The sequence below is a fragment of the Elgaria multicarinata genome, chromosome 10, assembly GCF_023053635.1.
Source record: "Elgaria multicarinata webbii isolate HBS135686 ecotype San Diego chromosome 10, rElgMul1.1.pri, whole genome shotgun sequence".
In the NCBI taxonomy this organism is placed as follows: domain Eukaryota; kingdom Metazoa; phylum Chordata; class Lepidosauria; order Squamata; family Anguidae; genus Elgaria; species Elgaria multicarinata.
The window spans coordinates 77,680,243-77,707,027 of NC_086180.1; the positions used below are offsets into that span (position 1 = coordinate 77,680,243).

The 26,785-nt window shown below is 42.5% G+C and overlaps 1 protein-coding gene across 2 annotated transcripts in view; it reads left to right on the plus strand.

Annotated features, from left to right (window-relative positions):
• Nucleotides 1-26,785, plus strand: part of RFC1 (replication factor C subunit 1) — a 55,088-nt gene that overhangs the window by 27,550 nt on the left and 753 nt on the right. For both annotated transcript variants that reach the window (XM_063135253.1, XM_063135255.1), the window contains 18 exons: nucleotides 3,918-3,995; nucleotides 7,463-7,550; nucleotides 7,634-7,956; nucleotides 8,682-8,789; nucleotides 9,228-9,407; nucleotides 11,927-12,031; nucleotides 13,283-13,679; nucleotides 14,536-14,645; nucleotides 15,612-15,726; nucleotides 15,972-16,060; nucleotides 16,704-16,841; nucleotides 18,298-18,393; nucleotides 19,391-19,489; nucleotides 21,593-21,747; nucleotides 21,841-21,958; nucleotides 22,167-22,312; nucleotides 24,640-24,853; nucleotides 26,471-26,650. In XM_063135253.1, coding sequence (XP_062991323.1) covers nucleotides 3,918-3,995; nucleotides 7,463-7,550; nucleotides 7,634-7,956; nucleotides 8,682-8,789; nucleotides 9,228-9,407; nucleotides 11,927-12,031; nucleotides 13,283-13,679; nucleotides 14,536-14,645; nucleotides 15,612-15,726; nucleotides 15,972-16,060; nucleotides 16,704-16,841; nucleotides 18,298-18,393; nucleotides 19,391-19,489; nucleotides 21,593-21,747; nucleotides 21,841-21,958; nucleotides 22,167-22,312; nucleotides 24,640-24,853; nucleotides 26,471-26,650 — 2,739 coding nt within the window. The remainder of the gene's footprint in view (nucleotides 1-3,917; nucleotides 3,996-7,462; nucleotides 7,551-7,633; nucleotides 7,957-8,681; nucleotides 8,790-9,227; nucleotides 9,408-11,926; nucleotides 12,032-13,282; nucleotides 13,680-14,535; nucleotides 14,646-15,611; nucleotides 15,727-15,971; nucleotides 16,061-16,703; nucleotides 16,842-18,297; nucleotides 18,394-19,390; nucleotides 19,490-21,592; nucleotides 21,748-21,840; nucleotides 21,959-22,166; nucleotides 22,313-24,639; nucleotides 24,854-26,470; nucleotides 26,651-26,785) is intronic.

A 26,785-nucleotide genomic window follows, 5' to 3' on the forward strand; every position in this document is an offset into this window, starting at 1 on the left:
CACTTAAGGCTTTTTGATTAGCTATCATGTTCTCTAATGTCCTATTTACTCCCCTTCTAACTTTGGATAATCAAAAACATTTTCATATTCATTTCCTTCAGATGATTTAATCTGAACCGGATGCTGCCCAGCTCCTGTCGGCATTCCCCCAGGATTTAGTTTAAAGGCTGCTTTGCCACCATTTTTTATGTTTAGTGCATGTGGTCTGGTTCCATTGTGGTTTTAAGTGCAGCCCGTTCCTCTTGTACAGGTCCGGCTTGTCCCAAAATGTTCCTCAGCACCTAACAAATCTGAATCCCTCCTCCCTGCACCACCGTCTCATCCACACATTAAGACTTCTCAGCTTTGCCTGTCTAGCTGGCCCTGAACATAGAACTGGTAGCATTTCAGAGAAAGCCGCCTGAAGAGTATCTAACATGTGGAACTTCTGCTGAAAGTTGACATGTGCTGGTTTGATCTAGGAGATGGGCAGTCCAAGGCTTTGTGCCAGTTCCATCTCACAGTTCTTGATAAGTGTTTGAGAAAGGGGGCTTTGCTTGAACACTGGCTGCCCTGCTAAGACCAAGTCAGGCTTAGTCCTGTGGCAGCCTATGGGGCAAATCCATATGCAAATGTCAAAAAATAGGCAGAGGTCAGAAACACAATGTTACTGGTCAGGGGGAGAGACAATCCAAGGCAGGGTCTAAGGGAAAGCTGAGGTCAGGCACAGGTGAGCAGTGCAAAAGATGCACACTCCAAGGAGCAATGTCTTAGCAGGAGTCCTGGGGGTCAGTGGCATGAGAGATCAGTCCAAGAAACCAGGTCAAGAAAGCTGGCTTACAAGGTACCAGGAGCTGAAAGAAATGTGTTGTTCCAGCAACTGGCAGACCTCATCTGACGACTTGTAAGCTGGAGCCTCCAGAGCCCCATGTAGGACTCAGCTGCAGCATCTCAGAGGCTTCTGGGAAAAGTCCCCATTGTGAGGAGGGCCCTACTCATGAGGAGCCCGTCTTTGCAACTGAGTACTCCTTCTCATGGGGTCCTACTGGCCTGCTTCTTGAGATGACAACACTCTTGGGAACTAGGTGGTTGCTCAGCCTCTGTCTCGGAGGCAGAGTTCCCCTCCTCCTGCAGGGATGGACCCATGGCTATCTACCCCTGAAGGTATGTGCTGCTCTTTGATGTTGTCTGTCTCTGGGAGCTCTAGCTTCTTCTCTAAGAAGGAGTTCTCCAGCAGAGCATGCCGCTGGCACAGCCCCATCAATAACAGCAGCTGCAGTTGCTCTTGACCAAGGACAGCGCTAGAACAAGAGAATAATTATTTGTCTACTTCAGCTGGCTCTAAAACCTGAGCAGTCTTTGGCGAAGTATAGAATTAGGCCTAAGTGGTAGATGCTCAGTTTTTCATTGCGATGAGTTGCAAAAGCAATGCTTCTAGCTGAAAATGAATGTTCTAAATCTATTTTAAATATTTAAACATGTAAAGAATATGTCAAAGAAATAGATCATTTGGTTTAATTTTTGTGTATATTACATACATCTAATCTAAGACACTATACGTAGCGATCCCCAACCTTTTTGGCACCAGGGACCGGTTTCGTGGAAGACAATTTTTCCACGGACTGGGGTGGGGTTGAGGGGATGCCTTCACATAATCAACCCCCTTTAATACCTGGTTTTTGTATTAGAAACAGGAAGTGCAACTAGATTCTCAATGTTAATTGAAAAAAGTGTGGTTTTAAGATGAAAAATGTCACAGGAAACATTTTTCATTTTGTTCAAATAAAAGAAAACAAGCAGCCAGGCTGCTGCTTACTGTTGTTGCGCTCACTGAGATATGGGCGGGAACTACCTTGCGGCAGCTGGCCTGGACCTACCCCGGGGTAGAGAAGAGCCACGGAGAGAGCCGCCCCGGGGGGTGGGACCAGGGGAGGAGGCTGGGTCCCTCCCTGCAAGCAGTGGCGGCAGCCAGGTTCACGCCCGTCTGGTCCCCAAGAGGAGGAGCGGAGCTGCAGCAGTGGCGGCAGCAGCCTCCCCACCCCCGCCATCGCACCCAGAAGCCGCTCTCCCACTCATCCTGGCTTCGCTTTGGCTGGGTGGGTGCCCAGCTGAAGCGAAGCCAGGACGCTGGAGCGGGCGGGCGGCTTCGGACCGGTGCGCCCAGAAATGGGTGGGTGAAAGCAGCTCACCTGCATGGCCCGGTTCCTAAAAGGCCACAGACCGGTACTGGTCCGTGGCCCGGGGATTGGGGACCCCTGCACTATTGATGGCAGCTTTTCTGTTTGTGTTTTGTTTTACTTACTCATCCGACTTCCATTTTTGCTGCTGGGTCTGTCTGACTTCAGCTTCATACTGTAAACAGGAAAGATTAATGCTGCTCATTGGTCCGAATATCCTCCTGTGGCTGATGATCATATGAAAGAAGAGCCTGTGGCATTCTTCTGCTTATAAAGGTTATCTGTCTGAATCATGCGCTGAGGCAAGTTTTGATCTCATTCTTGCCAAAAGATTGGATTTGTGTAATGCATGCACGGCAGCTCTTATCAATAAAACCTCTTGGCAGGAACAAATTAGCTTCCCTCAAAGAAACAATATTTGATAACAGGATATGAGTTGCGGTCGATGCTGCATTTGTATTAAGAGCAAAAAGAAGGGAAATTTTACTCTTTTTCCTTACTAAATTCATTCGAATAATTGCAAACGGAAGCTGAACATATATTTGTACGAGGCGAGAAAGCCATTTCAGAAGATACTTTTTGAAAATACAACTTGCTGAGGGAGTCTTGGCTTAAAGTGGGAAAGGCTCCCTCTGACAGAAATATTGTATTACTTTGGCAAGTTATACCTAAAATGGAGGGGGCTGCAGTTATGGAGAATATTGGCCTGACTTCTCTTGTTCATGAACGCTGCTGGATTGACATAACATTGCTGCTTGCAAGACGGCTTATATTAAATGGTGGAGTTTAGTTAACACTTCGCCTGTCTTTCTTTATGAGAAGGTGGAGGAACTGTGGAAATGTTTGGCATATTCAAAGCCTGTGTATTACATCAGACCCTAGAGCTGCCTTCTCCAACCTCATGCTCTCCAGATGTTTGGGGCTACAACTCATGCTTTGGGCCAGCATTCCTGACCATTCAGCATCCTGTCTGGGACTGATGGGTGTTGAATTCGAAACAGTCTGGAAGGCACAAGGTTGGGGAATGCAGCCCTGATGCTGTCACAGTGAGCCTCTAAGCCTCATCTTACCACCCACTTGCAAGCCTGCCTTCTCTTCACACACTACAAAGGCAGCAGACCAGATGCCCGAAATGTAGTTTCCTCAATGTTCCATGAGGAGCATTGAGAACAACATTTCCTAGCACCCCAGGTGCCTGGCTTGCTGTCATAGCAACACTGGGGAATGGGGTGGAAAGTGAGCTCTCCTTTCCTTCCTCCCACTTTTTATTTGCAGTATTTTTATGTCGCTTCTCAGCCCAAAAGGCTCCCGGATTGATTTACATATAACCCATTAAACAAGACAGTCCCTGCCCACAGGCTTATAAAGGACACAACACACAAGAAAAAAGGAACAAGGAGGGAAGAGGAGAAAAATAATTCTTGAACATTGCTGGTGAAATAGCTCTGCTTCTCCCGCTCATACAGCTGCAACAGGCTAAGCAGGAGGCGTGTGTGTGTGTGTGTGTGTGTGAGAGAGAGAGAGAGAGAGAGAGAGAGAGAGAGAGAGAGGTTTCTCCAGCTTGGATTAAAATTGAATTGAGTCAAAGAAGAGCTTGGCAGTGGGGGACTCAAGGCAAGACTTACAAGTTGCTAGGATTCATATTCCAAACCAGTGAATTATGAAGGTTAGCAATTTCTCTTGTTTAGGCCTCTTATCAGTCCATCTGCAGGCAGGATGAACCTCCGACTATTATTACTATGTTGCTTGTACTCTTTACAGGTGGAGCGACAGCTGCATGAAGATGAAGAATTTGCCAGAACTCTGTCCATGTTGGATGAAACACCAAAGAAGAAAAAGGTAACACTTTGTGAAGTGGATGCTTGGTGTAAATGACTTTGCCTGGGGTATAATTCATGGAGCGAATCTCATTTCAGTACACATTGCTCTTGAAAGGGTCGTCCACATAACTTGCTATATAGGCTGCAGACTGATCTGTGGCTGGATTTTTTGAATGTTGAAAAACAGACATTTCCAGGAACCAGTCTACTAGCAGATATTTTTTGACCCTGACTCAACACTGAGAGGACTTAGAGGAGATTCTAATATGGGATCTAAAATGGCAGTAGTATAGTCTCTTTAATTATTTCAATAATTTAGGAAATTCTGGTGTATTGTAGAAAGCGGGGAGAAGATGCAGGCTAGCAACTTCGAAGATTATTATTATTATTATTTATTTATATAGCACCATCAATGTACATGGTGCTGTACAGAGTAAAACAGTAAATAGCAAGACCCTGCCGCATAGGCTTACAATCTAATAAAATCATAGTAAAACAATAAGGAGGGGAAGAGAATGCAAACAGGCACAGGGTAGGGTAAGCAGGCACAGGGTAGGGTAAAACTAACAGTATAAAGTCAGAACAAAATCAAGTTTCATAAAGCTTTGAAACAATTGAAATAGAACAAAATGTAGTAATGTGAAATGCTGCTCTTCAGGATTCCAGCCATTCCACTCTATTCCCGCCACCCCAGTTTTCCATCCCCCACCCCACCCCACCCCACCAGTCAGACTGCATTCTGCAGCCATTGATTAAGCTTTGTCCTTAGTGATCTATTTTTGTGTATGTGTCCCCCTCAGATTTCCTCCCTCTAATTTTTGGTGTTTTTTTTGGGGGGGGGGCTTCTGCAAACCTTGGTGTTCCATGTGTGTTGTGTCCCCCATCTCCAAGACACTTGATGTCTTCTTCTTGTGCACGGGTGGTGCTATTTTGGCGGCGTAAGTAGTAAACCTTGAAAATAGAGGAAGATCTTGAAAAACAAATTATTGTTGACTCTTGATATACTGGCAAAGCAGCTCCGTTTTGGAATGCAAAGATTTAAACTCTCCAGTACTATTATGTGAAGTATATTCAGTCTATTTTTGATGTTGTTCAAAAACATGCAACTTGTTCATAGTACTTTTGCTTACATTTCCAAGGTTGTAATTTTAAAGCAGATTCCCTTGGCCTTTTATCTAGTATTTCTTTAATCGCCCCCAGCCCTGTAAGAGCCATTGGAAGAAAAGAGACAAATGAGTAAAGGCAAAGGAAATGGGTCATTCTCCTTTCCCCTTTGAGTGCTGCTTCCAATTTATTCTTCCAAAGACCCCAGAGGTGATGTCAATTGCAGAGATTTGGCCTGGTGGCTTGGTTGACAACTCTTATCCTATGCCTACTCCACAGAACCTTCATCAAAACCAAATTCTGCTACAAATTATGGACCAGTACTTTCTAATGTTGATTGTAGCCATACCATACAGGAAGGTCATCAGCGGTCTCTGTATTGAATAAGCACAGTCTTCTTTGATTCAGACAGATGTTCTCAGTAGTGACCTGCCTGCCTGCTTTATTGATAAAATATTGTAGAAATGTTTTGGAATTGCAGCACTTCCTTCTACCTGTTCTGTTTGTGAGGGAAAGTCTGGGTTTGGGGACAGAGATGTAAAGGCCATGGGCCATGTAAAGGCCATTTTCTATTTGGAAAAATAGAAAAATAAGCAATGCTTTTTTTTAGTGCTCTTTGCAGATCTAAAGTCACTTCGTTGCTTTAAGGCCACCTTCCCCAACCTGGTGCATTCGGAGTATTTTGGACTTCAGCTCCCATCAGCCTCAGGCAGTATGGCCGATGGTCAGGAATGCTGTGGAGTGTAGTCCAAAACATTTGGAGGTCACGAGGTTGGGGGGGCGGGCTGCTTAAGGAACAAAAGGCAGCTTTTCTGTTCCTAAAGTTATTTTATGTATAAATTGGGCCAGTTCTACACCAAGCAGGATATAACACTTTGAAAGTGGTTTGAAAACAATATATGGAATGTGTCAGTGCACTTCAGTACCATTATAAAGCATTACTGTAGATCCTGTCTTAGTTTCCTTATAAAAATTATCACTGTATTTTAAGAGTAAACTCAGTAAATTTGTAATTATTATCTGAATAGATTAAAACTACATTACATGACCGCTACAGCATCAGAAACATAGAACTCTATAGATCAAAACCCAGACTGTCAAGAATGCACATTTATTGTCATAAATGCACAATGGTGACTCTGTTCACACGTTGGGAAACTGAGCTTGAATGTCTATCAAAATATACTTTAGATCAATAATTTTAATAAGGAATGAAAGAAATAACTATGCTGAGAATCTTACAGAGAGGATTAAAACATTTTCCAACATGGCTTCATTATTTGTAGACATCTTACATGTTCTTATTACATAGCTTTAAAAAATCTATTTGGGGGGGGATTAAATGCTTGGTTACAATATATAAATACTATGTCTTAAATTCTAACAGAAAATATTTCATAATTCTGAGCTGTTCTTTGAAAAAGAAAAATTGTCCTTGGAAAAGAATAGAAAAAAACTCCCCCCCCCTCGAATTTCCCCAGTTTTTTTCTGGGTGTTCAAATCTCTAGTTGGGGAAAGCAAATGTTATTGGGTATCTGTTCCACAAGGTATGCATTGTTGGGAAGTGGCACCCAACGATCTCCTCTCTTTGCAGGTTCTGCACTACTGATACACAGATTTTATTTAATTTATTAAAAATTATTTCATGTATTCAGCATATCACAAACAATATAATATAATATAATATACCTGCCTCCCTCCCCAAAAAACCAAAAAAACCACACAGACAAAATAAGGGAGTGGCACATAGTTCCCCTATTACCGTTTTAAAGTCTTGATATTACAATAAGTTTATTCTATATCAGAAGTTTCATGGCATTTATACATTCCGTATCTCCTTAGCTACAGCCATGGCATGTATGTCAGCAACTCAGAATCTGTTGTATGTAAAATGAACTCCCATCATAACACGAAGTTCTAGTGGCTCATCTTTGGCTTGTCGTAACTGTAATTTATGCTACTGATTTACAGCGCGGTCATTTTGTAGGCATTTGTTCATTTCCCCCTTTTATTGCATTAGTTCCATGTGAGCTATTACATCCTCATTGTATCCCAGAAAAAATATTATGGGTGTTAATGACAATGAATAGGAAATTATTTGTCTAATAAACTCTGCCAGTTCCTGAAAATATGCCCGGCTTTTAGAACACCACCGCCATCGTATATGAAAGTAATCTGCACCAGAGAGTGTGCATCTCAAACTTAATCAGTTAATTAATGTCTGATTTACTTTACTGAATTTTAAAGGAGTTAAATACCACTTACTTTTAAGAGAGATTTTAAGTTCAGCTGCAAAAATAGCTTCCTATTTACTATCAGTAATAGTTCACCGTAGTAGTTATGTTCATGAACACATCTTTTAATCTGTTCTTACTACTTTAGCCTCGTAAAGATCCAGAAGTAAAACAGCTAGCTTCAACAGCGAAAATTATTCCAGATGAAGCAGAAAAAAATAAGGCGTCTCACAACGGTAAATCTTGTCCAACAAAATGGATTTTTCAGTTCCCAGGCTATAGCATTTGTTTTATGCTTAAGGCTTTCTTTTCTTCCCAGTGAAACCTGCCAGTTCAACTCTTGACTCAAGAAGTTACTCTGCAAAGAATAAAATTCACTTGGAAACTACGAGACTCTTGAGTCCTCACCCAGAGTCTTCTGTTAGTAAAGAAAGGAAGGATTTGGAGAATAAGATGTTGTCATCCAAGGTTAGCTCCAAGTTGGCAGTGCTGAAGCAAAAAGCTGAGAGTATTAAAATAGAAAATGGAACCCCAAAAGGAGAGACTATCAAAAAAGAAAGTGTGACCCCAAAAGGAAAGACAGTTTCACCCAAAGACGAGGAGAAGACACTTAAAAAGAAGGCTTCTCCCCAAAAATCAAAGGTAGGTTTGAGGGACAGTATGTTTGATTATTATTATTGTTCTTTAATGCATATTATTATTGTTCTTTAATGCACATTTCAAAAATAAAGACTCTCAAGTTATATTGGGATACGCTTGTTCATAAAAGATATAGAAAATGGTCGGCAGATGGTCATACAAAGGGGAGGGGACTGAATGATGTCATCCATGGAGAAAACAGATTGGAACAAATAAGCAAAAGTGCTCAGCCATGTCAGAAGGATCCATGTGGAACACATTTTATTTATTTATTTATTTAAGGATTTTTATGCCGCCATTCAGCCAAAAAAGGCTCTCACGGCGGCTTACAAAAGTATTTCTTGACAGTCCCTGCTCACAGGCTTACAATCTAAAAGACATGGCACAAAAGGAAAGGGGATTGGGAGGGAGGAGGAGGAGGGGGGAAAAGGAAAGCAAATTCAGGCACTAGAATCTTAGTTGCAAAGTTCTGTAACCATACTGCAGTGGACATGCCTATTTTATGCATAAGGGTCAGAAAATGAAGCGTGCCTAATTGTTATTGTTGTTGCTCTTAAACAATGATTGCCCTCACCCCACTTCATTCTTATCCCAGTCTGTTGGAGGCCAAATACTTGTGTTTGTCTCTTTATTAGTGTGTCCTCATTATTCCACTTAATTTGAGCCACGTGGAACCCAATTACAACCATGTTGTGTGATTTCCCCCCCAACCTCTTTATATTTTAAAGTCCGTAAGTCCTGAGGATTCTGAAAAGAAGCGAGCCAACTATCAGGCTTATAGAAGTTTCCTCAATCGAGAAGGTCCCAAAGCGCTTGGCTCTAAAGAGGTGCCACAAGTAAGTCCAAGAATTTGTCGATACTATGAGTAATGCAAGCTGTGGTTTCCTCCTTAACCAGAAACTGCAACCATGGTTTAAAATAGGCTTGAAATGAAAACCATAGTTATGAGCTAAATTTGTTTGCATTAATGATGGCTTCCTTTGTTGCACATGTAACATGGAATCCTAACTAATATTGGGAAGAGATTGGGGAGGGCATATGTGTTTACAAAGCTGCTTTCCAATTTTCCAGCTGATTAGCAGGAAGCCACCATTACGTATATACTGGGCCAAAAACCAATTTTCACTTGACACCCCTAGATATGATGAAAAACATCATGGGTTTTGTTTTTTAAATATTTCATTACTTCTCACTGCATTGGAACAAAGCTGTTGTAGGTTTCACATCCACTCCCGCTAACTTAATACTTCTTGTTGCATCATTTTGATTCTTAGGGTGGTGAAAATTGCTTGGAAGGTTTGACATTTGTGATCACAGGTGTCATGGAATCTATTGAACGTGATGAGGCCAAATCTCTAATCGAGCGCTATGGGGGGAAAGTCACTGGTAATGTCAGCAAGAAGACAAACTATCTTATTAAGGGTCGTGACTGTGGTATTTCTAAATGTGAAAAGGTAAGTTATTCCAGATATGAAGGATCTAAATGTGTTGCAGTCATGGAACCCGTTGCTTAATCATAGAGGCCTCTTACCTTCCTGGCCTGTAAGTTATCCTCTTCTCCTACCTTGTCAATTACACATCCATCTCACATCACATCCATCTGTTCATCTTGGGCAGTTTGCCAGCATTTACTTTCTGCACACCAGGAAATGTAGCCATTGCTCACCTGCCACGTGGTGAGGGCAGAATTCCCATGTTCTGATCTTATGAACAGACTTGCTCTTATTGGATGAGCTCAAGGTTCATCTCCTCCACTGTTCTGTCCCCAGTTATGCCCAGCAGTGCCTTTGGAAACCCAGGCCCTTTCTACACCTAAGGGTTATCCCAGGAAAATGGAGGGATTGTCCCTGCCTGCTCCCGGGATCCCCTGTGTAGCATTTGGATGCACAGGAACGATCCCGGGATATTGGGCTGGTGTAGACATGGCCGTAGAATCCATGCATGATGGTGATAGATAGTCTTGTTAATACTACCATCTGGTATACTGAAATATATTGCCTCTGAATCTCAAAGTTCCATTTAACTGTCATAGCTAATAACCATTGATTGATCTATCTTTCACAAATTTGTCTCATCTTTTACAAAGCCGGTTAAGTTAATGGCCATTTCCATAAATCATGTCAATGATTTCCATCAATAAATTGTTAATTGTTTGAAAATCCCTTTTTAATTTTTTTTTTACTCTAACCAGCTCTTTTTATCCGGTTTCCCCCAACCTGGGGCCCTTGAGTTGAGTTTGGCTACAGTGCTCAACATCCCCAGTCAGCATGGCCTGTCCTAATTTGTTTAGTTAGATTACATTGGCCCCGTTCAGACAACATGCTAAACCATGCTGCTTAACCACAAAATGGTTAACGGGATGCATTGACCTTAATGCATTCCATTAACCATTTTGTGGTTAAGCAGCATGGTTTAGCGTGTTGTCTGAACCAGGCCATTGAGTTCTAGTACTGTGTATGAAAGAGAGGTCCTGTTCAGAAAACATGCTAAAACTCAGTGCTAAACCATGATAGTTAAGTGTTATGGCTTAGCGTGTCATGTGAACTGTGACTTAGTGTGTCATATGAACCATCTGTAGCCATGGTGGCTACATAACCATGGTTTAAACATGCTCAGTAACCACTTGCTGCAAAAGGGTTAGCGGCTTAGCATGTTGTCTGAACAGGCCCAGAGAATTATTCTGTTCTATCAATTTTGACTCACATTATAAGATTATATAAACATATACTCCTAGTGTTCTTTTTTTCTAAATTAAAAAAAAAACCCTCAACCTAATTCTTTGGTCTTTCCTTGTAAGGAAGATACCCTAATTTCATTAAATTTTAGTTTTTATATTCTATAGTTTTCACAAGTTGCATAGCACTTTTGGAGACAGGTGAGCAGAACCCCCATGTGTGTTTTTGTGTGGGCAAGCATAGAAGTTTTGAAAGGATCCTGGCACTTTGTGTACACAATGGTACTCTTGAAAACTTCCTTATGTCGATTAGTGAGCAAAATTTGTGTCTAAAAGACCCCGGGACCACCTACCCATGGCTGTCAGATGACTTCATGATAATTTTGAATCTGTTTTCACTATAATAAGTCCTCATTAAAGTTATAATAGCTCCGGCTATTGGGCGATATAGAAATGCAATAAATAAATAAAAATGAATGTCAAATAAATGAGATGAATCCTGGTTTTGGTATCCAGAGTAGTGGATCACACAATCGTGAGAGTAGTCTTCAGTGTGGCTACCACGTTTGAAGGGGCCATAGACAAAATGCCCTTCCAGGGCCCTCACCTTACTGTACCACTTCTCACGGAGCCTTGTGCTACCTTGGTTGAAGTGGGTGGAAAAGGATCACTTTTTCTTTCTGATAAGAGTGAACCATTCTCTCTATCCACCGCCTTTACCATCCTGGCAAGAAGCTGGGTGGGAAGGGAGCTGCTCTCTTTTTCTCCTTTCACTCCTTGGAAAGAAAAAGGAACTTAGTCGTCTCTCGCTTCTTACCAGGAAAGTGTGTGTTGGCTGGAGGCAAGACGGAATGGGTCTCTTTTTATTTCTGATAAGTAAAAGGAAAAAGGGGATCCGTTCTCCCTCCCCACTTACCATTCAGGCAGCAGAAAGGAAAGAAATGGGTCTCTTTTTCTCCTCTCCCCCACAAATAAAATAGAAAGTAGGTGTGTGGTGTGTGTGTGGGGGGCAATTCTCTTCTAGAGATGAAAGCTGCTTGTTGAGAGTTTATTTATTTATTTATTAAAACATTTATATCCTGCCTTATATCACAAGGATCTCAGGGTAGAGTACAGAGAAGCTGCTTGTTGAGAGTTGAGCAGATTAGCTGATTTTCAAGTGTATTTTCCTTACAATAGGAGATGCATATCCTATTGCATTTGAATGCATTGCCTGAGTGTAATTGCTCCAAACCTTTAGCACTGAACACTGTGTAAATATGATTAATATTCTCTCTCTCTCTTTCTCTCTTGTTATAGGCATCAGCTTTAGGAACTAAAATTATTGATGAAGATGGTTTATTTGATCTGATTCGGAATATGCCGGGCAAGAAATCCAAGTATGAAATAGCAGCTGAAGGAGAGGTTTGTACAAATTAACTGTAATTTCCAACTCATGGGAGTATCTGTTCTGCTTCTGTAAAGTGCGTTCTTTCTTTTAAGCGTAAACCAAGGGTCCAGGCTGTCAGGCTCAGGAGCCAAATCTTGGCCTTCCAGGGGTCCCCAGAATGCCACGGCCCCTTTCCTGCAGCCTCCTATCATTTGTGGTTTCCTGGCTTTTGTGCCGTTATCATGCTTTTCTTAAGGCTTAGTTACTGGCAGTAGAAACTTTTAAGCTAAAATGGGCTGGTACTTTGGGGCCCACCACTGGAATGTGCCCCCTAGAGCTTCTTTGAAATGGAATTCGGCCCTTCTGCTGAAAGAGGTTCTGCACCTCTGGTGTAAACGCAGGCCAGCAGATTCCCTGCTCTAAACCATAGTGCCAGCCTGCTCTTGACCTCAGGATAGAATCCCAGAAATGAGTAGCTTCTGAACAAGCCTTCCCATGCTCATCCTGATCTTAGAAAAGTACTTTTTCAAACTTTCCCCTTGTTTTTAGGGATGGCTCGATTTACTGGGTAGCTGCTGCAACAGCCTGCTCCTTCCTGCGCCACCACTGAGCTTGTTGCAGCCTTGTTGAGCAGTCCTGTTGTGAGCCGCCATTTTGAGCAAGAAATAGCAGCTTGGGAAGGTTGGTTCATGCAAAATGGCAGCTGGGGCATTTGTGCTAAGGTCATGTGGCGGAAATGGCAGCCAGAAAGCAGCTAGTTACACAACACTGCTGGAGTGAATGCTCCACTCATGTCTGTAATGTTGCGTAAGTGACTCCTTTATGGCTGCCATTTATGAAACAGGTCCTTCCAAAAAATGCCCGAGCTTCCATTTTTGTGCAAAATGGTAGCTCAGCGAGCAGGGTCAGGGGCCCCAGGCATGGGGGAGTCTGCTGGATTCCTGGACCGAAGTGGGTGCTCGTGACATCCCTAGTTTTCTTGTTCTGCTGAGGAACCCCACCAGTCCCAGCCCCTCTGTGCATTATGTTGGCTGGGACATTGGTGATGGCTGCTGGTCCTCATTGTTGCCCTATAGAAATTATTTGTGTGCCAGAAGGCATCTGCACTTTGCAGGGAGAGATGGGTAGGGGAGCTGCCTTTACCATGAAATTTTGTCTGATGTGTCTGATTTCATGGAGGGAAACCCATAATAAGCTTCCAAGGAATTCCAGAATTCTTTTGAAACCAGTCTGCAAGCGATTGTCTTAGAGCTCAGTCTTGCAGGTGTTTTCACTTTCCTTTAAAGGCAAAGAAAATGAAATCCAAAGGAGAGAAGACCCCACCAAAAGCTGAAGCACAGAAAGCAAAAAGTAGCCTGCTGAAGACTGAGAGTGAATCCAGAAAGAAAATGTCTACCCTTGAAAATGGGGATGCCTCCAAGTCTCTCAAGAAGGACACTTTGGGAACAAGGAGAGGCTTGAACTTTGATCAGAAAGCCCTGGAGCAAAAGAAGGTTCCAAAGGATGCTAGGAGCCCAGTTCAAGAAACAAGTAAAGGTGGAGTGGAGGTATTATTATGGGTGGACAAATACAAGCCCACATCCCTTAAAACAATCATTGGACAACAAGGTGATCAGAGCTGTGCCAATAAACTCTTGCGTTGGCTTCGAAACTGGCACAAGAATATTTCAGAGGACAAACATGGTAATTTTAGTTTATGATTCTTCTGGTGCTTGACAACTGTTTTCTTGTGTCTTGATCATGTGTAATTTCTTTACATACTATGACTCGGTTTACACATAATGTCATTTATTTCACCCACAGGTTGGTGGGGGTGAACTGGATCGGGCAAGTGCACTGTCTCTAGTGTGGTCTTCACTTCTTTCAATTAACAACCTACAATTGTCCTGTTTATTAATTGTTAGTGGGATGTCCAAATCCAGACACTCTGGGTTGTTTAGGGGTTCAACAACCCAGAGTTAACCTATGGTTTGATGTTCGGTTAATTTTGGGTAGTTTAACCCCTAAACAATCCAGAGTGTCCAGTTCAGACATCATGCTCACAACCTACAAACAAGGTGATCATAGGTTGTTTACAGAAATTGGCAGTGAAGAGCGTGCCAGAGGCGCTTGCTCCTGCTCCTGTCCAACAATCCATGATTTAAACATGGGTTGTAGTGTTGTCCAAACCAGGTCAATATCTTCATGCCAAACCTTGCCTGAGTTCGAAGGTCGCGTCCAAGCTTGTTTTGTTTTAATCACTTACTTTTCTGAATCTGGTTACTGTAATGCACACATACAAGGGAGCTGGGATTTTACTTCCTGAGCAGATGTCATCATGTCTTTTCTTCCAGTCCTGCATTTATAAGATTGATTCATTTGGTTAAGACAGAGGCCTTGAATGACAGGTTTCCCAGTCACAGAAAGTTGTTTGCCAAGCTTTGGAGCTTGGATGTGCAGTATTCCTGTTTCATTGAACAAACTCATTGAATTTTGCCTGCCCTCCTTTTTGGCATTATATGACACGATTGCATAAAACATCCCTCCATTTTCCCTACAGTGAAATCCAATAAGTTTGGAGGCAAAGATGACGGTGCTAGTTTGAAAGCAGCTTTGCTCTCTGGGCCGCCAGGGGTTGGTAAAACAACCACAGCTTCATTAGTTTGTGAGGTGAGTTGTATTTTCACTGATGGGGGTCTTGCATGTGAAGGACATGGGGAACCCAAATCATGTGGATGGGTTTCCACTGGGGCTTCTTGATGGAAGAAGTGATTGAATGACATCAGAAATATTTGGAGACTTTGATATTTGGATCCTATAGTGGGCCTTGATAGTTGCTTTCCCGCTTAAATCTACTGGCCAAGAAAAGCCAGTGTCCATGTTATGCTGCCCATGTAAGAGCAGAAGCGGTGCCTATTACGGATTCTGAAGGCTTCCCCACTTTTAAAGGAAGAGAAAACTGGAGGGCATCGCAGTCAGATATGCAGGCTGGCTGGCTTTCTTTGTCTGGCTCTGCTTCTCTCTCTCCTTAGTGGCTTTCCTAGGAATTGAAAGGGGCAGGAGCACGGGGAATTGTCTTCATTTTTACATTTTAAGTTATTGGTTGCGTGTAGGATCTTCCTTCCACAAGAAGAGCGGACCTTCTGCAAGAAGAAGAAGGGCTCTGCTTGCGGAAGGTTCCTCAATCCGATTTTTGGGGATCTTCACTCCACCACCAGACCACAACTTACGCCGTTCAGCAAAAGTCTCCTGACACCTGGTGTAGCACTTTCAAGGAGCTGGAAGGGCTGTTGTGGGAAGGAGGGGGCAGGGGCATCAATGCAGTAGATCCAGCACCAATCTACATCCAACCCTAGGATTTTATTCCTGCCTCCTGCTTCCTAGTCCTAGTGGGACTCTCAGGTTGAAATCACAATATTATTTTTAAAAAGTAGCTACATTTACAATCACAATATTTTTAAAATTGCAAAATTTGCAACGCCCTGTAGTGTTCTGTTCTATGTGTCATGCTAATCTATTTAGTCGGCCAAACCTATTTTGGGGTCGACGGGTAAGGGCCTGTCCCTCTGTAAAACTACTTGGCACGAGAGATTTTTGTTAGTGTATTTTACTGTCTTGTTTGTGTGTTGGGATTAGGAACTGGGTTTGAGCTTTGTGGAATTAAATGCCAGTGACACTCGCAGTAAGAACAGCCTGAAGGAGGTAGTTGCTGAATCTCTAAATAACACCAGCATTAAAGGATTCTGTACAGGTATCCTCATTTTTCATTTTGGGTTTTTATTTTTATTTAGCTAGAATAATTATGTGGACTTCATGACTCTAATTTGTGCCAGCCATGCATAAAAGACCATAAATGTTTGCTCAGTCTCAAAAACCATTCCCAGCCCACCTCCCTGTCTTAAGTTAATCTTCTTTAAGCAACATCATTTTTAGAAAGGCAATAATTGGGGGTAAGATCTTTGTGCCATCTCGTTTCGTTTTCTCCGCCATCTGCAGGAACTTCATCTTCAGTCAGTACCAAACATGTTCTGATCATGGATGAGGTGGATGGAATGGCTGGCAACGAAGACAGAGGAGGTATACAGGTAAAAGAAAAAGCTGGGTGGGGCATCAGGTGCAGGAGTTAAATTCGATGAACCTGATTGGGACAGGGGATGTTGAGCAATCAGAGCTGCTGCTTAGGCAAAAATAACTGGAATGAAGCATGAAAGAATGTGTTGTGTCTCTGTTTGCCTTAATTGGTACATAAATAGACTGTGCTGATAGAGCTATAATATTGGCTCCCTCTGCACTTATGAGATGGGAAGTCTGCTGTGGGAACATGCTCTCCTTCCTACCCTCTTGTTAGGATCAAATGCATCTCTCCTATATTAATTCTGGCTAAACACATGTCAGCATCAAACTCAACCACAATTAATGCAAACCAGAGTGCCTTTTTAGCCAGGCTCTGAAACCACATGTTAATGTTGGTTTCAGATCCTGGTTAAACAAGAACCTTTATTTATAGTAAACTAAAGCTAAACTTGCTTTAGTTTATGAAGTTGGTCTAACAGAAAGATTTTGCCTTCTCTGAGACTTAATTCAGTGACGACACTTTGAACTATTAATCAGCTGGTCCATTCTAAGACTAGTTGAGATACTTGGGAAACTGCATTAACTTGCATAGTGGTCAGTTCTATCTGTTCTGCACAAAGGACTTCACAGTGGTGTTTCAATCTCTAATTGCAGGAACTGATCGACCTGATTAAGCATACAAAGGTTCCAATAATTTGTATGTGTAATGATCGGAATCATCAAAAGATGCGTTCCCTCGTCCACTACTGTTTTGACCTTCGCTTTCACAGACCACGTGTGGAACAGATTAAGGTAGGTAGTTGACATATACTGTATGTCGGGCAACATGCTGCATTTTGTTGTGGGTTATTTAACCCATAATGAGCTGAAGAGCCGATAGACATCAAGCTGAATATGCAAGCCTGCTGTGGGTTGTATTGTGCAAACGTGGCAAGCATGGGTTATGTGAGGGTTGATTGCTGGATTTGCATGACATAACAACCCCCTAGTGGGGTGTTGTATGTTCTAAATGGTGGATGCCCCCCTCCCTTGCACACACTTCAGTTTGTCATGTGAACAGTCTCAAAGGGTATGTTAGGCTCCCTTACTATAAGGAAATAAGAATTGCCTTTCTCAATCTGATTATAGACCTGTCTAAAAGTTACCAAATAGATATTGCCAGGAAGCTTACAAGCAATGGTGATAGTTACCACACTTTTGAGTGGGGAGAATATAGATTCCTTTTAGCCATAATGGTTAATAGTCTAGTCCTTTATGGATTTGTTTAACTACCTATATCCGCGTGACCTGCCCAGGCATGCATAAGGAGGCCCTGTTCCTTGGCCTATCTCTGAAAGACAAAGCTTTTTGGGTAGTGGCTACCTGTGCCTCTGGAACTTAATCCTCCTGGAATTCTATGTGGCTTCACCATTACTGGTTGGTTTTTTTAAAAAAACTGTAGACGTTTTATTTAAAACTATTTTATTTATTTCTACACTTAGTTTGATTTGCACTGTTCATTTTAAGACTTGTATGTGCTTTAAAATAAGAATATAAGAGCCATGCTTGATCAGACCAAAGACCTATCTAGTTCAGCATTCTGTTGACACAGTATCAACCAGATGCCTGTGGGACATCTGCACAATAACACCTTCTTACTTGTGAAGCAACTGGTATACGTAGGCATACTGCTTCCAGTATTGGAGAGAATATATAGACATCATGACTAGTAGTCATGGTTTATATATTACATTTTATCTACCCTGTGAAGGCTGTTATGCCCTGAAACAGGGCTGAGTAACTTAATGGACCTCCAGATGCTGTGACATACATCAGCCCTCACCATTGTCTATGCTTGCTAGGGCTGGTGAGAGTTGTAGGCCAAAATACCTGGAGGACCACAAAACACTCAAACATGAAATCCTTACCAGCACTTGGAAATGTTGCAGTTCAGGAAGAGCTTCGCAACAGTTCTGTGGATTGTAAGAACAGGAGGTTGATTCTTCTGATCACTTCTTTGCATTGGATTGGAAAGTACAGCAAATCTTTCTCCTCGGATCTGTTTTTCCAAGCTGCCCATTATTGCTGTGCAGAAAATCCGTAACTTGGAATGTGCTGACATATTATGCCTTCCCTAGCTATTGCTGTACTTCTGTAAAGAGTTAAAGATTAGACAATTTTGTAGATGGTGATTATAGTTTTTTTTAATACTGTATTTGCCTACTGCTTTTTCTGGTTTTGCCCGTTCTGAAAGATTTGCTTCTTGCAGGGTGCCATGATGTCCATTGCCTTTAAAGAAGGGTTAAAGATTCCACCACCAGCGATGAATGAAATCATCTTGGCAGCTAATCAGGACATCAGACAAGTGAGTTCTTTTTCAGTGCCTGTGTTTTTGTTCTGCTCTTTTTATTCAGTCATTTATAACTCTATCCCATGTGGATGGAGCTTCAGACATCAAAATGAAATAGTTTCCTCCGTAAAGATCTTGCAGGCTACAAGTAGACAAGAGGCAGAAATAAGAATGAAGAGAGAGGAGGATTGAGGTGAAAGGGAGAATGGGATGATTAGGGACTTTGATGCAGGCTAATATTTACATGAAGTCATGGAATATTTACCATTGAGTGGGAATGAGTTAGAGGAGGGACTTCCAGAAGTAGGCTTGAGAAGGATGCAAATAATGGAACACAAAGACCATGTTGAAACACCAATCTGTTGTGGTTTAGTGTGATCAGAATGAGCTTCAGGTTTGCATGCTATTCCCCTTTGTCTTCTAGTGTGTTTGGAAGCTTTTGCTTCTGGTTTAGATTAATCGCAGTATGTCATGTTGCCCAAACCTGACAAGCTAAAGTTAATCTTATCTATGTTTTTTATGAAGCTTTGCTAAAGGAATAATAGTTAACATTAACCACAGTTTAGGGTTTGGACAACACATTAAACTGTGGTTAATCAGAAGCAAAAGGTTCTGAACTCCTCATGGCTGTTTCTGGTGCAGAGGGGTTGGGGTTGGCGAATGACCTGCAAAAGCCAGAGGCTCACTGCAGCTCATTCTCATCACATTAAACTATAGCACGATGTCTGAACGTGGTCAGTATATGTGCTAAATTTGTGTGGCTTGAGAAAAAGGGGACCCCCGTAGCATTTTTAGGACAGGGTCAGTTGCAGAAGCAAGGGGTTTGTCAGGAATAAGCCATGACGTGATTGCTGAAAGAGATGCAATGAGACATGAAGAGTTAATAGGAAATGTTAAATTTATTTCTAGTGTTTGCTTGGATTAAAATTATGACTGTATTAAATGAACTGTCCACATTCCTCTGCATGAGGTGCTTAAAGCAAATTCCAACTCTTTTATTTTGTGTTCTAAGGTTTTACATAATCTCAGCATGTGGTGCGCAAGAAACAAAACCCTGACTTACGATGGCGTCAAAGAGGATGCCAACAAAGCAAAGAAGGATATCAAACTGGTACGAGAGACAGCAGTATGGTGAAAGGCCAGCACCGTGCCTATGCGACCTTGCTTTTGGATGGGTTCTGCAAAAAAATAGGCGTTTGTGGGAAATGAAAGTTGTACTTTAGGCAAATTAGGGATTTGTTAAAATTGTGGCCCTGAATATTACTCAAGAGACACAAATTCCAAGAAACATCTTTGTGACGCAGGTAACTGGGGCTGTCTGGTTAAGACTCACTATTTTTTAAAGGGTTTCTCCAGGTATCATTTTTTTTCTTAATATCAGAGACAGTAAGCCTGTGTGCACCAGTTGCTGGGGAACATGGTTGGGAGGATGCTGTTGCACTGTGTCCTACTTGTGGGTCCCTGGTCGACAGCTGGCTGGCCGCTGTATGAACGGAGTGCTGGACTAGATGGACTCTTGGTCTGATCCAGCATGGCACCTTATATATGACTGAGTTGAACAAATTGGGATGCTGCAGATGACAGAGTTTCTATTTTCAGAGTAATTTATCTTGAAAGAGTGAGTGAGTCCAGGGCCATATAGGACTGGCTTAAATGCCTGGCTGCAGCAAGCAAAATAGTGGTGGGCTGCAGCAGGTGGTGGTGGTGGTGGTGGTGGTGGTATTATTATTATTATTATTATTATTATTATCATCATCATCATCATCATCATCATCATCATCATCATCCCGCCTTTTGCCCAATGCTGGGCCTCAAGGCGGCCTTACAAAGTTTAAAACATACATGGGGGGGGGGGAACAAAACCATAAACGTTTAAAATACACAACAAAATTATAAGACATTAACATAGATGGAGGGCCAGATTATTCTCCAAAGGCCTGCTGGAACAAACAAGTTTTAGCCTGCTTCCGAAAGGCCATCAAGGAGGGAGCCAGTCTAGCTTCCCTGGGAAGAGAGTTCCAAAGCACTGGGGCAGCCACCGAGAAGGCCTTCTCCCATTTTCCCACCAAGCGAGCCTGTGAAGATGGTGGGACTGAAAGAAGGGCTTCTCCAGAAGATCTCAAAGCATGGTCAGGCTCATAAGGGAGAACATGTTCTTTCAAATTACCTGGACCCGAGCCATATAGGGCTTTATAGGTCATAACCAGCACTTTGAATTGTGCCCGGAAACAGACTGGAAGCTGGACTGGAACAGACTGGAGCTGTTCTAACAGGGGAGTTGTGTGCTCCCTTGCGGTAGGGGGGCACACGATCCTGCTCCTTGAAATCTGCTGGCTGAGATAAAGGTCTCTGTGGCTAATAAAAGTGCAAGGCCCAAGTGAATGAGCAAAGTACCAAGTTAGATGCTAGTATGCCTGTGCACACCAGTTGCTATAGAACATGAGCAGGAGGGTGCTGTTGCTCTCATGTCCTACTTGCGGGTTTCCCACTGTGTGAACGGAATGCTGGACTAGAAGGAGCCTAGGCGTGATTCAGGATGGCCCTTCTTAAGTTCTTACGTAGAGAAGTGCAAAATGCTCATAGGGCAGCAAGCATAGAGGCCAGTTTGAGTGAAGGAATTTTAGCGGGGGGGGGGGGGGGAGAGGCTCTGGGCTTTAGATGCTGCTATACCAGAGTAAGTGAAGAGATAGGATATTTTCATTCTTTGGGATTCATGGGTCCTTGAGGAATTCGATCTCTGTATATTTCTGAATGCGAGCTGCCCTGAGGAGCACCTCCCAGGCTAACATGCAGATTGGAACTTAGTCATTCATCAACTTTGGCACTTTCCAAACGTTCTGGCATAGTTCTGGGGGGTGGGGGGGAAATGAGTAACAAAATAGATTTAGAAATGCATATATTGAGATAGAATATATTTTAAAATATCTTTTCAAATGCCAATTTAAGTGCAGATTTTAAATAAAATTGGCAGGTTATGCTGTGGCGACGGGATGGAAGAGTCTTGTTGCGATCCTTTGGATTGGTTTTTACGCTCTTTAAGTTCTAAATTGCTGATCGTATGGAGCTGCTGAGGTTTAATGCAAAAGCCGTAGTCGCAGATGCTTGCATAGATAATACCAGGGGCTTGAAGCTAATCCGAGCAAATCCCTTCAGGAGCTTTCCTTGATGATATACAGCATTATCTTTTCTTTGTTTGAAACCTTTATTTTTGCAGGGCCCTTTTGATGTGGTCAGGAAGGTTTTTGCTGCAGGCGAGGAGGCGTCTCGCATGTCCCTTATTGACAAAGCAGACCTGTTTTTCCACGATTACTCTCTGGCACCACTCTTTGTCCAGGAGAACTACATACACGTGACACCAGCTGCTGCTGGGTAAGTTAAATTAGTCTTAATTGTTTGAATAGTGTTATCAGGATTTACATTTATTGGTGATTAATATGGGCAATCATCCCACCCTCCCTCCAGGAATGATATGAAGAAACACCTGATGTTACTTAGCAAAGCAGCTGACAGTATATGTGATGGGGACTTAGTTGACCGGCAGATTCGCAGTCGACAAAACTGGAGCCTTCTACCTACACAGGTTACCCACTTCTTTAGTTTCCAGTACTTACTCAGTGACTGTTTGTGGTCATGGGGCTATCGGTTGCTTCCATCTTCCATCGCCTCCATTCCTATACATTTATCTTGGGTACTGTTCTGTATCTTCTATGTATTGAATTAGAAAGCAGTGGTGTGTGCATTATAGTCTCCATGTAAAACTAATTTATGTTTCCCCCCCCATAATTCAGGCCATTTATTCAAGTGTCCTTCCTGGGGAGCTGATGAGAGGCTACATAAACCAATTCCCAAGCTTTCCAAGCTGGCTGGGAAAATTTTCATCAACAGGAAAGCATGACCGCATCATTCAAGAGTTGTCAATGCACATGAGCCTCAGGTAATATTGGTCATTTGTTGTAGTCCCCTGATTGTGGGATATAACCGGGCTCCATAAAAAAATTAGTAGTCAGCAGTGTATGGTGGTGTATAGGGATTGAAGCTTTTTTTTTTTTTTTACTGAAGAAGACAAAAGGAGGTACGTTCTTAAGTCCTGGCATTTCTCTAGACTAAAATAAAGATATATTATTTATTTTTATCCTACTCCTCAGCCAAAAATGGCTCTCAGAGCAGCTCACGATCAATCAGTAAAATGAGACAGCCCCTGCCTACAGGCTTACAATCTAAAAAGATACGACACAGAAGGAAGAGGATGGAGAGGGAAAGGGAAAAAAGTTGATTTTTCAGCAAGGCAGGGGGAATAGTTCTTGATTCACCTCTCCTCTCTTTGGGGGTGGGGGTGGGGAGAGGTGTTCAGCTGGAGCAGCCCTTCTGTCCCCTCTGCCTTCTCCTGGCTCCCTCGCTCCTTCTTTCCAGTAGAGCAGCTGATGTATATAAACTGTTCTTCCTGCCACTGCAGTTTGTGCAGCGCAGTCCCACAGAGGCACCACACTCCCCTCATTCCCAGCTGTGTTGCAGTCTAGCACATCTGGAGCTGACATCTGGTTCTGACTTTATACTGTTAGTTTTACCCTACCCAGTGCCTGTTTACCCTACCCTGTGCCTGTTGGCATTCTCTTCCCCTCCTTATTGTTTTATTATGGTTTTATTAGAATGTAAGCCTATGCGGCAGGGTCTCGCTATTTACTGTTTTACTCTATACAGCACCATGTACATTGATGGTGCTATATAAATTAATAATAATAATAATAAGACATAGGGTATTATGTATTAGATGACCTGAAGATGACCTCAGTCACATTTGAGAGATTGGCTTAAACAGCAGCTTGTTGGAAATCTTGTACATGCGGTGGGGCGGTGACACCATGTTTGCCCATACAAATTGTAAAGTGTGGTGATGCAGCATGTAACTTTAAATCTTTCATACTGGTTTCTGAACTTCGATTGCTCTTGATAAAGGGTGGCATTTGACTGACCGTGTAAATGTTTTGTTAGGGCCCAACATGGCTACCTGATTGTGGTCTGCCTGGAGGCTTCTTTACACAGGGGTGGGCAACCTGTTGCAATTCAGCTGTTGTTGGGCTACAACACTTCTCACCCCTGGCCTTTGGCCATGCTCTCTGGGGCTGGTGGGAGCTGAACTCCAACAACATCTGCAGGCCGCAGGTTGCCCAGTCCTCCCTTAGAAGGTAATTTTTAAATTTCAGTTGTGAAAACAAGGGCAAACTAATTGTATAAAGATCATGTTAGCATAGGTACAGAATGTGAACTTTTAGTTACTATTTAATGCAACTGGTTTCAGTATCTCTTCTGTAATTAGGATCTTGCAGGGTACCATTTCTCAAGAGAAAATAGGGTAAATCAATCAGTTCCTACATCTTTCTGCTCATTATCCCAAGTTGCGTTGGGTTGGATCCAGATTTCGCCATATGCAATTAGACGGAAGCAGACATGCCAGCCCCTAAAAGTGCTACCCGGAGGGTTGTGGGGGATCCTGCTGAATGGGGTAGACTGTGGTTCAGGGGGAAGAAGCCCCTTCTTTGAGTTGAGGCCCAGTTGCAGAAGGCAGTATCCAAATGTGCCATTCCATTAGTGCAAATCACATTGCGCTAGCAGAAACCAGGTTCTAAACTACGCCAGAAAAGAATCCAGCTAAAGTTATGTTTGTGCATAACTCTTGTGCCGTTGCGCAACTGGCTATGCAACTGCTTGCACCTGTTGTGCAAGTGTAACGGGAAACCGCTTGTCCAATGGAAAGTTTCTGCAGAGCTCTGTTAGCGCTGTTTTGAGTTTGCAGAATGTCACAATTGGATACTGCCCAATAGGTGCCTCTGCCCAGTTTGGTGGTATCTCCCCATTACTTGCACCACACCCCAGCTAGGCAGATGTGAGATGTACAGAACAATTTTGGTTCTGCATATTCTGGCTGAATGTCCTGCTGTAGTGGTATTCCTGAATCCTCACCTTCTTCGTAGTGGTTCCCCAAACCTCAAGATGCTTTCATTTCCTTGCACATTGCGTCATGTCTCCATTTTGCCCTTAACTTAGGCTAAGCTGATATACTGTATGCTTTATGTCAAATCAGTCTATTGATCCATCCACTCCATCTGCTTCTGCATGCCGCAGCTCTTCAAGGACTCAGGCAGATGTCTTTCCCAGTTTTGCTTTTAGCTGGTAATGTCAAGAAATGAACCTAGGCCCCTCCTCAACTTCAGAAAAGCTTGGGCGTGGGGAGGCGTAGTAAATGCTTCTTCTCTCTCCCTAAAGGACACATACAAGCAAGACAGCAGTAAACCTTGAGTATTTATCATACCTACGAGACGCAATTGTGAGACCTTTGACTTTCCTCGGAACAGAAGGAGTGCAGGATGCTGTCACATTCATGGATTCGTATTGCTTGATGAAGGAAGATGTTGAAAACGTAATGGAAGTAACCAACTGGGGAGGCAAGCCCAGTGCATTCTCTAAACTAGATCCTAAGGTAAATTACTCTTTTGTGGTTTACTTGCCTACCTAGATTCTTTAAAAGAAAAAAAAGTATGAGAATAGCAAATGTATTTCAAAACATGTAGCCCACCTAACATACAAAAGCACCTAAGTAGCTGAAGATGATGTTTTGCGGGGAACTCTGTTAGTAGCTTTGGTGATATAACTAAACTTTACAGAAGAACCAAGTTTTGTACAGGTTGAAAGGTGTTTTTTTTTAGTGTATTCTTCAAATGTTCTTCATATGAGCTCAGAATAACATAGATTGGGTCTCTATGTGGCCAGTATACACATCTTGGTTGCTTCACAGAGGTGGAGTTAGATCAACTGCCACAGGGCCTTTCTTTGGGCTTGCTTGAGAGAGGGGGGAGGCCCTTACAGGAAAACAAGAAGATAGAAATGGCAGGAAAACAATAAATACAATCAGGTTGGCAAGGATGCAAGATAGGCTATTTGGTGGTGTTTCCCGGTCTGCAGAATTCCCTCTCTAGCTCCTTTGTTTTCTTTTGAATACATTTTTGTTTCAGTCCACCTTGATTGGTGGTAGGTGTGTTAGCTATTGCTCTTGGTTATTTTTTTTTCCTGTTTCAGGCATACATGTTAGTATTTTGTTGTGCTATGTTGCTTTTTTGCATATTAAATGTTATGAACTTTTAACATGGTTTATTGGATTATGTAGATTTTGTAGATTGTAAGCCGCTTTGGGAAAACTTTTAATTGTGAAATGTGGCATAGAAATCCTTAAAATAAAATATTGTGAGAAGCAGCCCACAGAAGAGAAATGAGAGTGTGAGTTGGGGGCGGAGTAATTTAAAGGTAAGGGAATGGTAATTTGAGGCTGATATGGAAAGTAATTGCATGTTGGTGCAGAGGCTGAAAGGATCAATAACGTAGGAGGCAAATTCCAGGGGGTTGCTCCTGCATAGGTTTCTTTGGGTTAGAGCTCACTTTGCCAAGTGCAACTGGCAAAGTGGTTTCTAGACCATAGAAGCATATGTAGCAATAAATTCGTTGGTGCTTAAAAGGCCACATAAATCTAAATCTGTGTATTATCTTTGAGGAAGATTTTACTGGATTTGGATGAGACCCCTTTCCCTGGACAGAAAGATTTCCTGCAAAATATGTCACTTTCTGATTTTCAAACCTTCAGGGAATAATTTCCATGTCATAGAATCTTTGTGTCACAGAGGATCCTGAGGCATGGGACAGAATCCAAAGTATTTGGCCCTTTTTCCTTTCCCCTGTAGCCTCCACCAAAATCTGCTCCACAGGTTCCCTAACTCTCAGGAGATTTTGAGGGTATGCAGTGGCGAGGGGAAATCACTCCCCTCCTAGTTCCAAACTTCTCTGGGTTCCACCGATGGTGATCAGGCCTGTTGGACTGAATGGAGTACATCCTGGGAAACACCTGCTGCTCTCCTGCTTTTGCACATTTTAGAAAAGGTTGGCAGTGGTTGATAAACTGTCTTTCAGAGAAGCTTGTCTATAATTATTGGTCTTTTCAATGAGGAACTCCAGGTAAGCTTCCAAGGTACTCTTGGGCTCTCTGAAAGAGTTTGAAAATAACTGAAATTCCAATGCTGCACTCAAGACCATTTTTTACCTGGAACAGGTTAAATCGGCTTTCACACGAGCTTATAACAAAGAGGTGCATCTTACACCATATTCGCTGCAAATAATACAGAAGTCAAAGCGTCGAGCAGGGTCTGTTGTGGATGCAGAACAACTAGAAGCTGATGAAATCCAATCTGAGAATGATCAAGAGATTGTTGAAAATGATGCAATGATTAAGGTAACATTTTCAGTTGACAATGCGTTGTTGTAACTGAAAACCAGACCATCTTTTAGGATACACTTAATCCAGGGACTGATTTATCCAGTACTTCAGTTATCTACCGTATTTCTTTGATTGTAAGACGCCATCGAT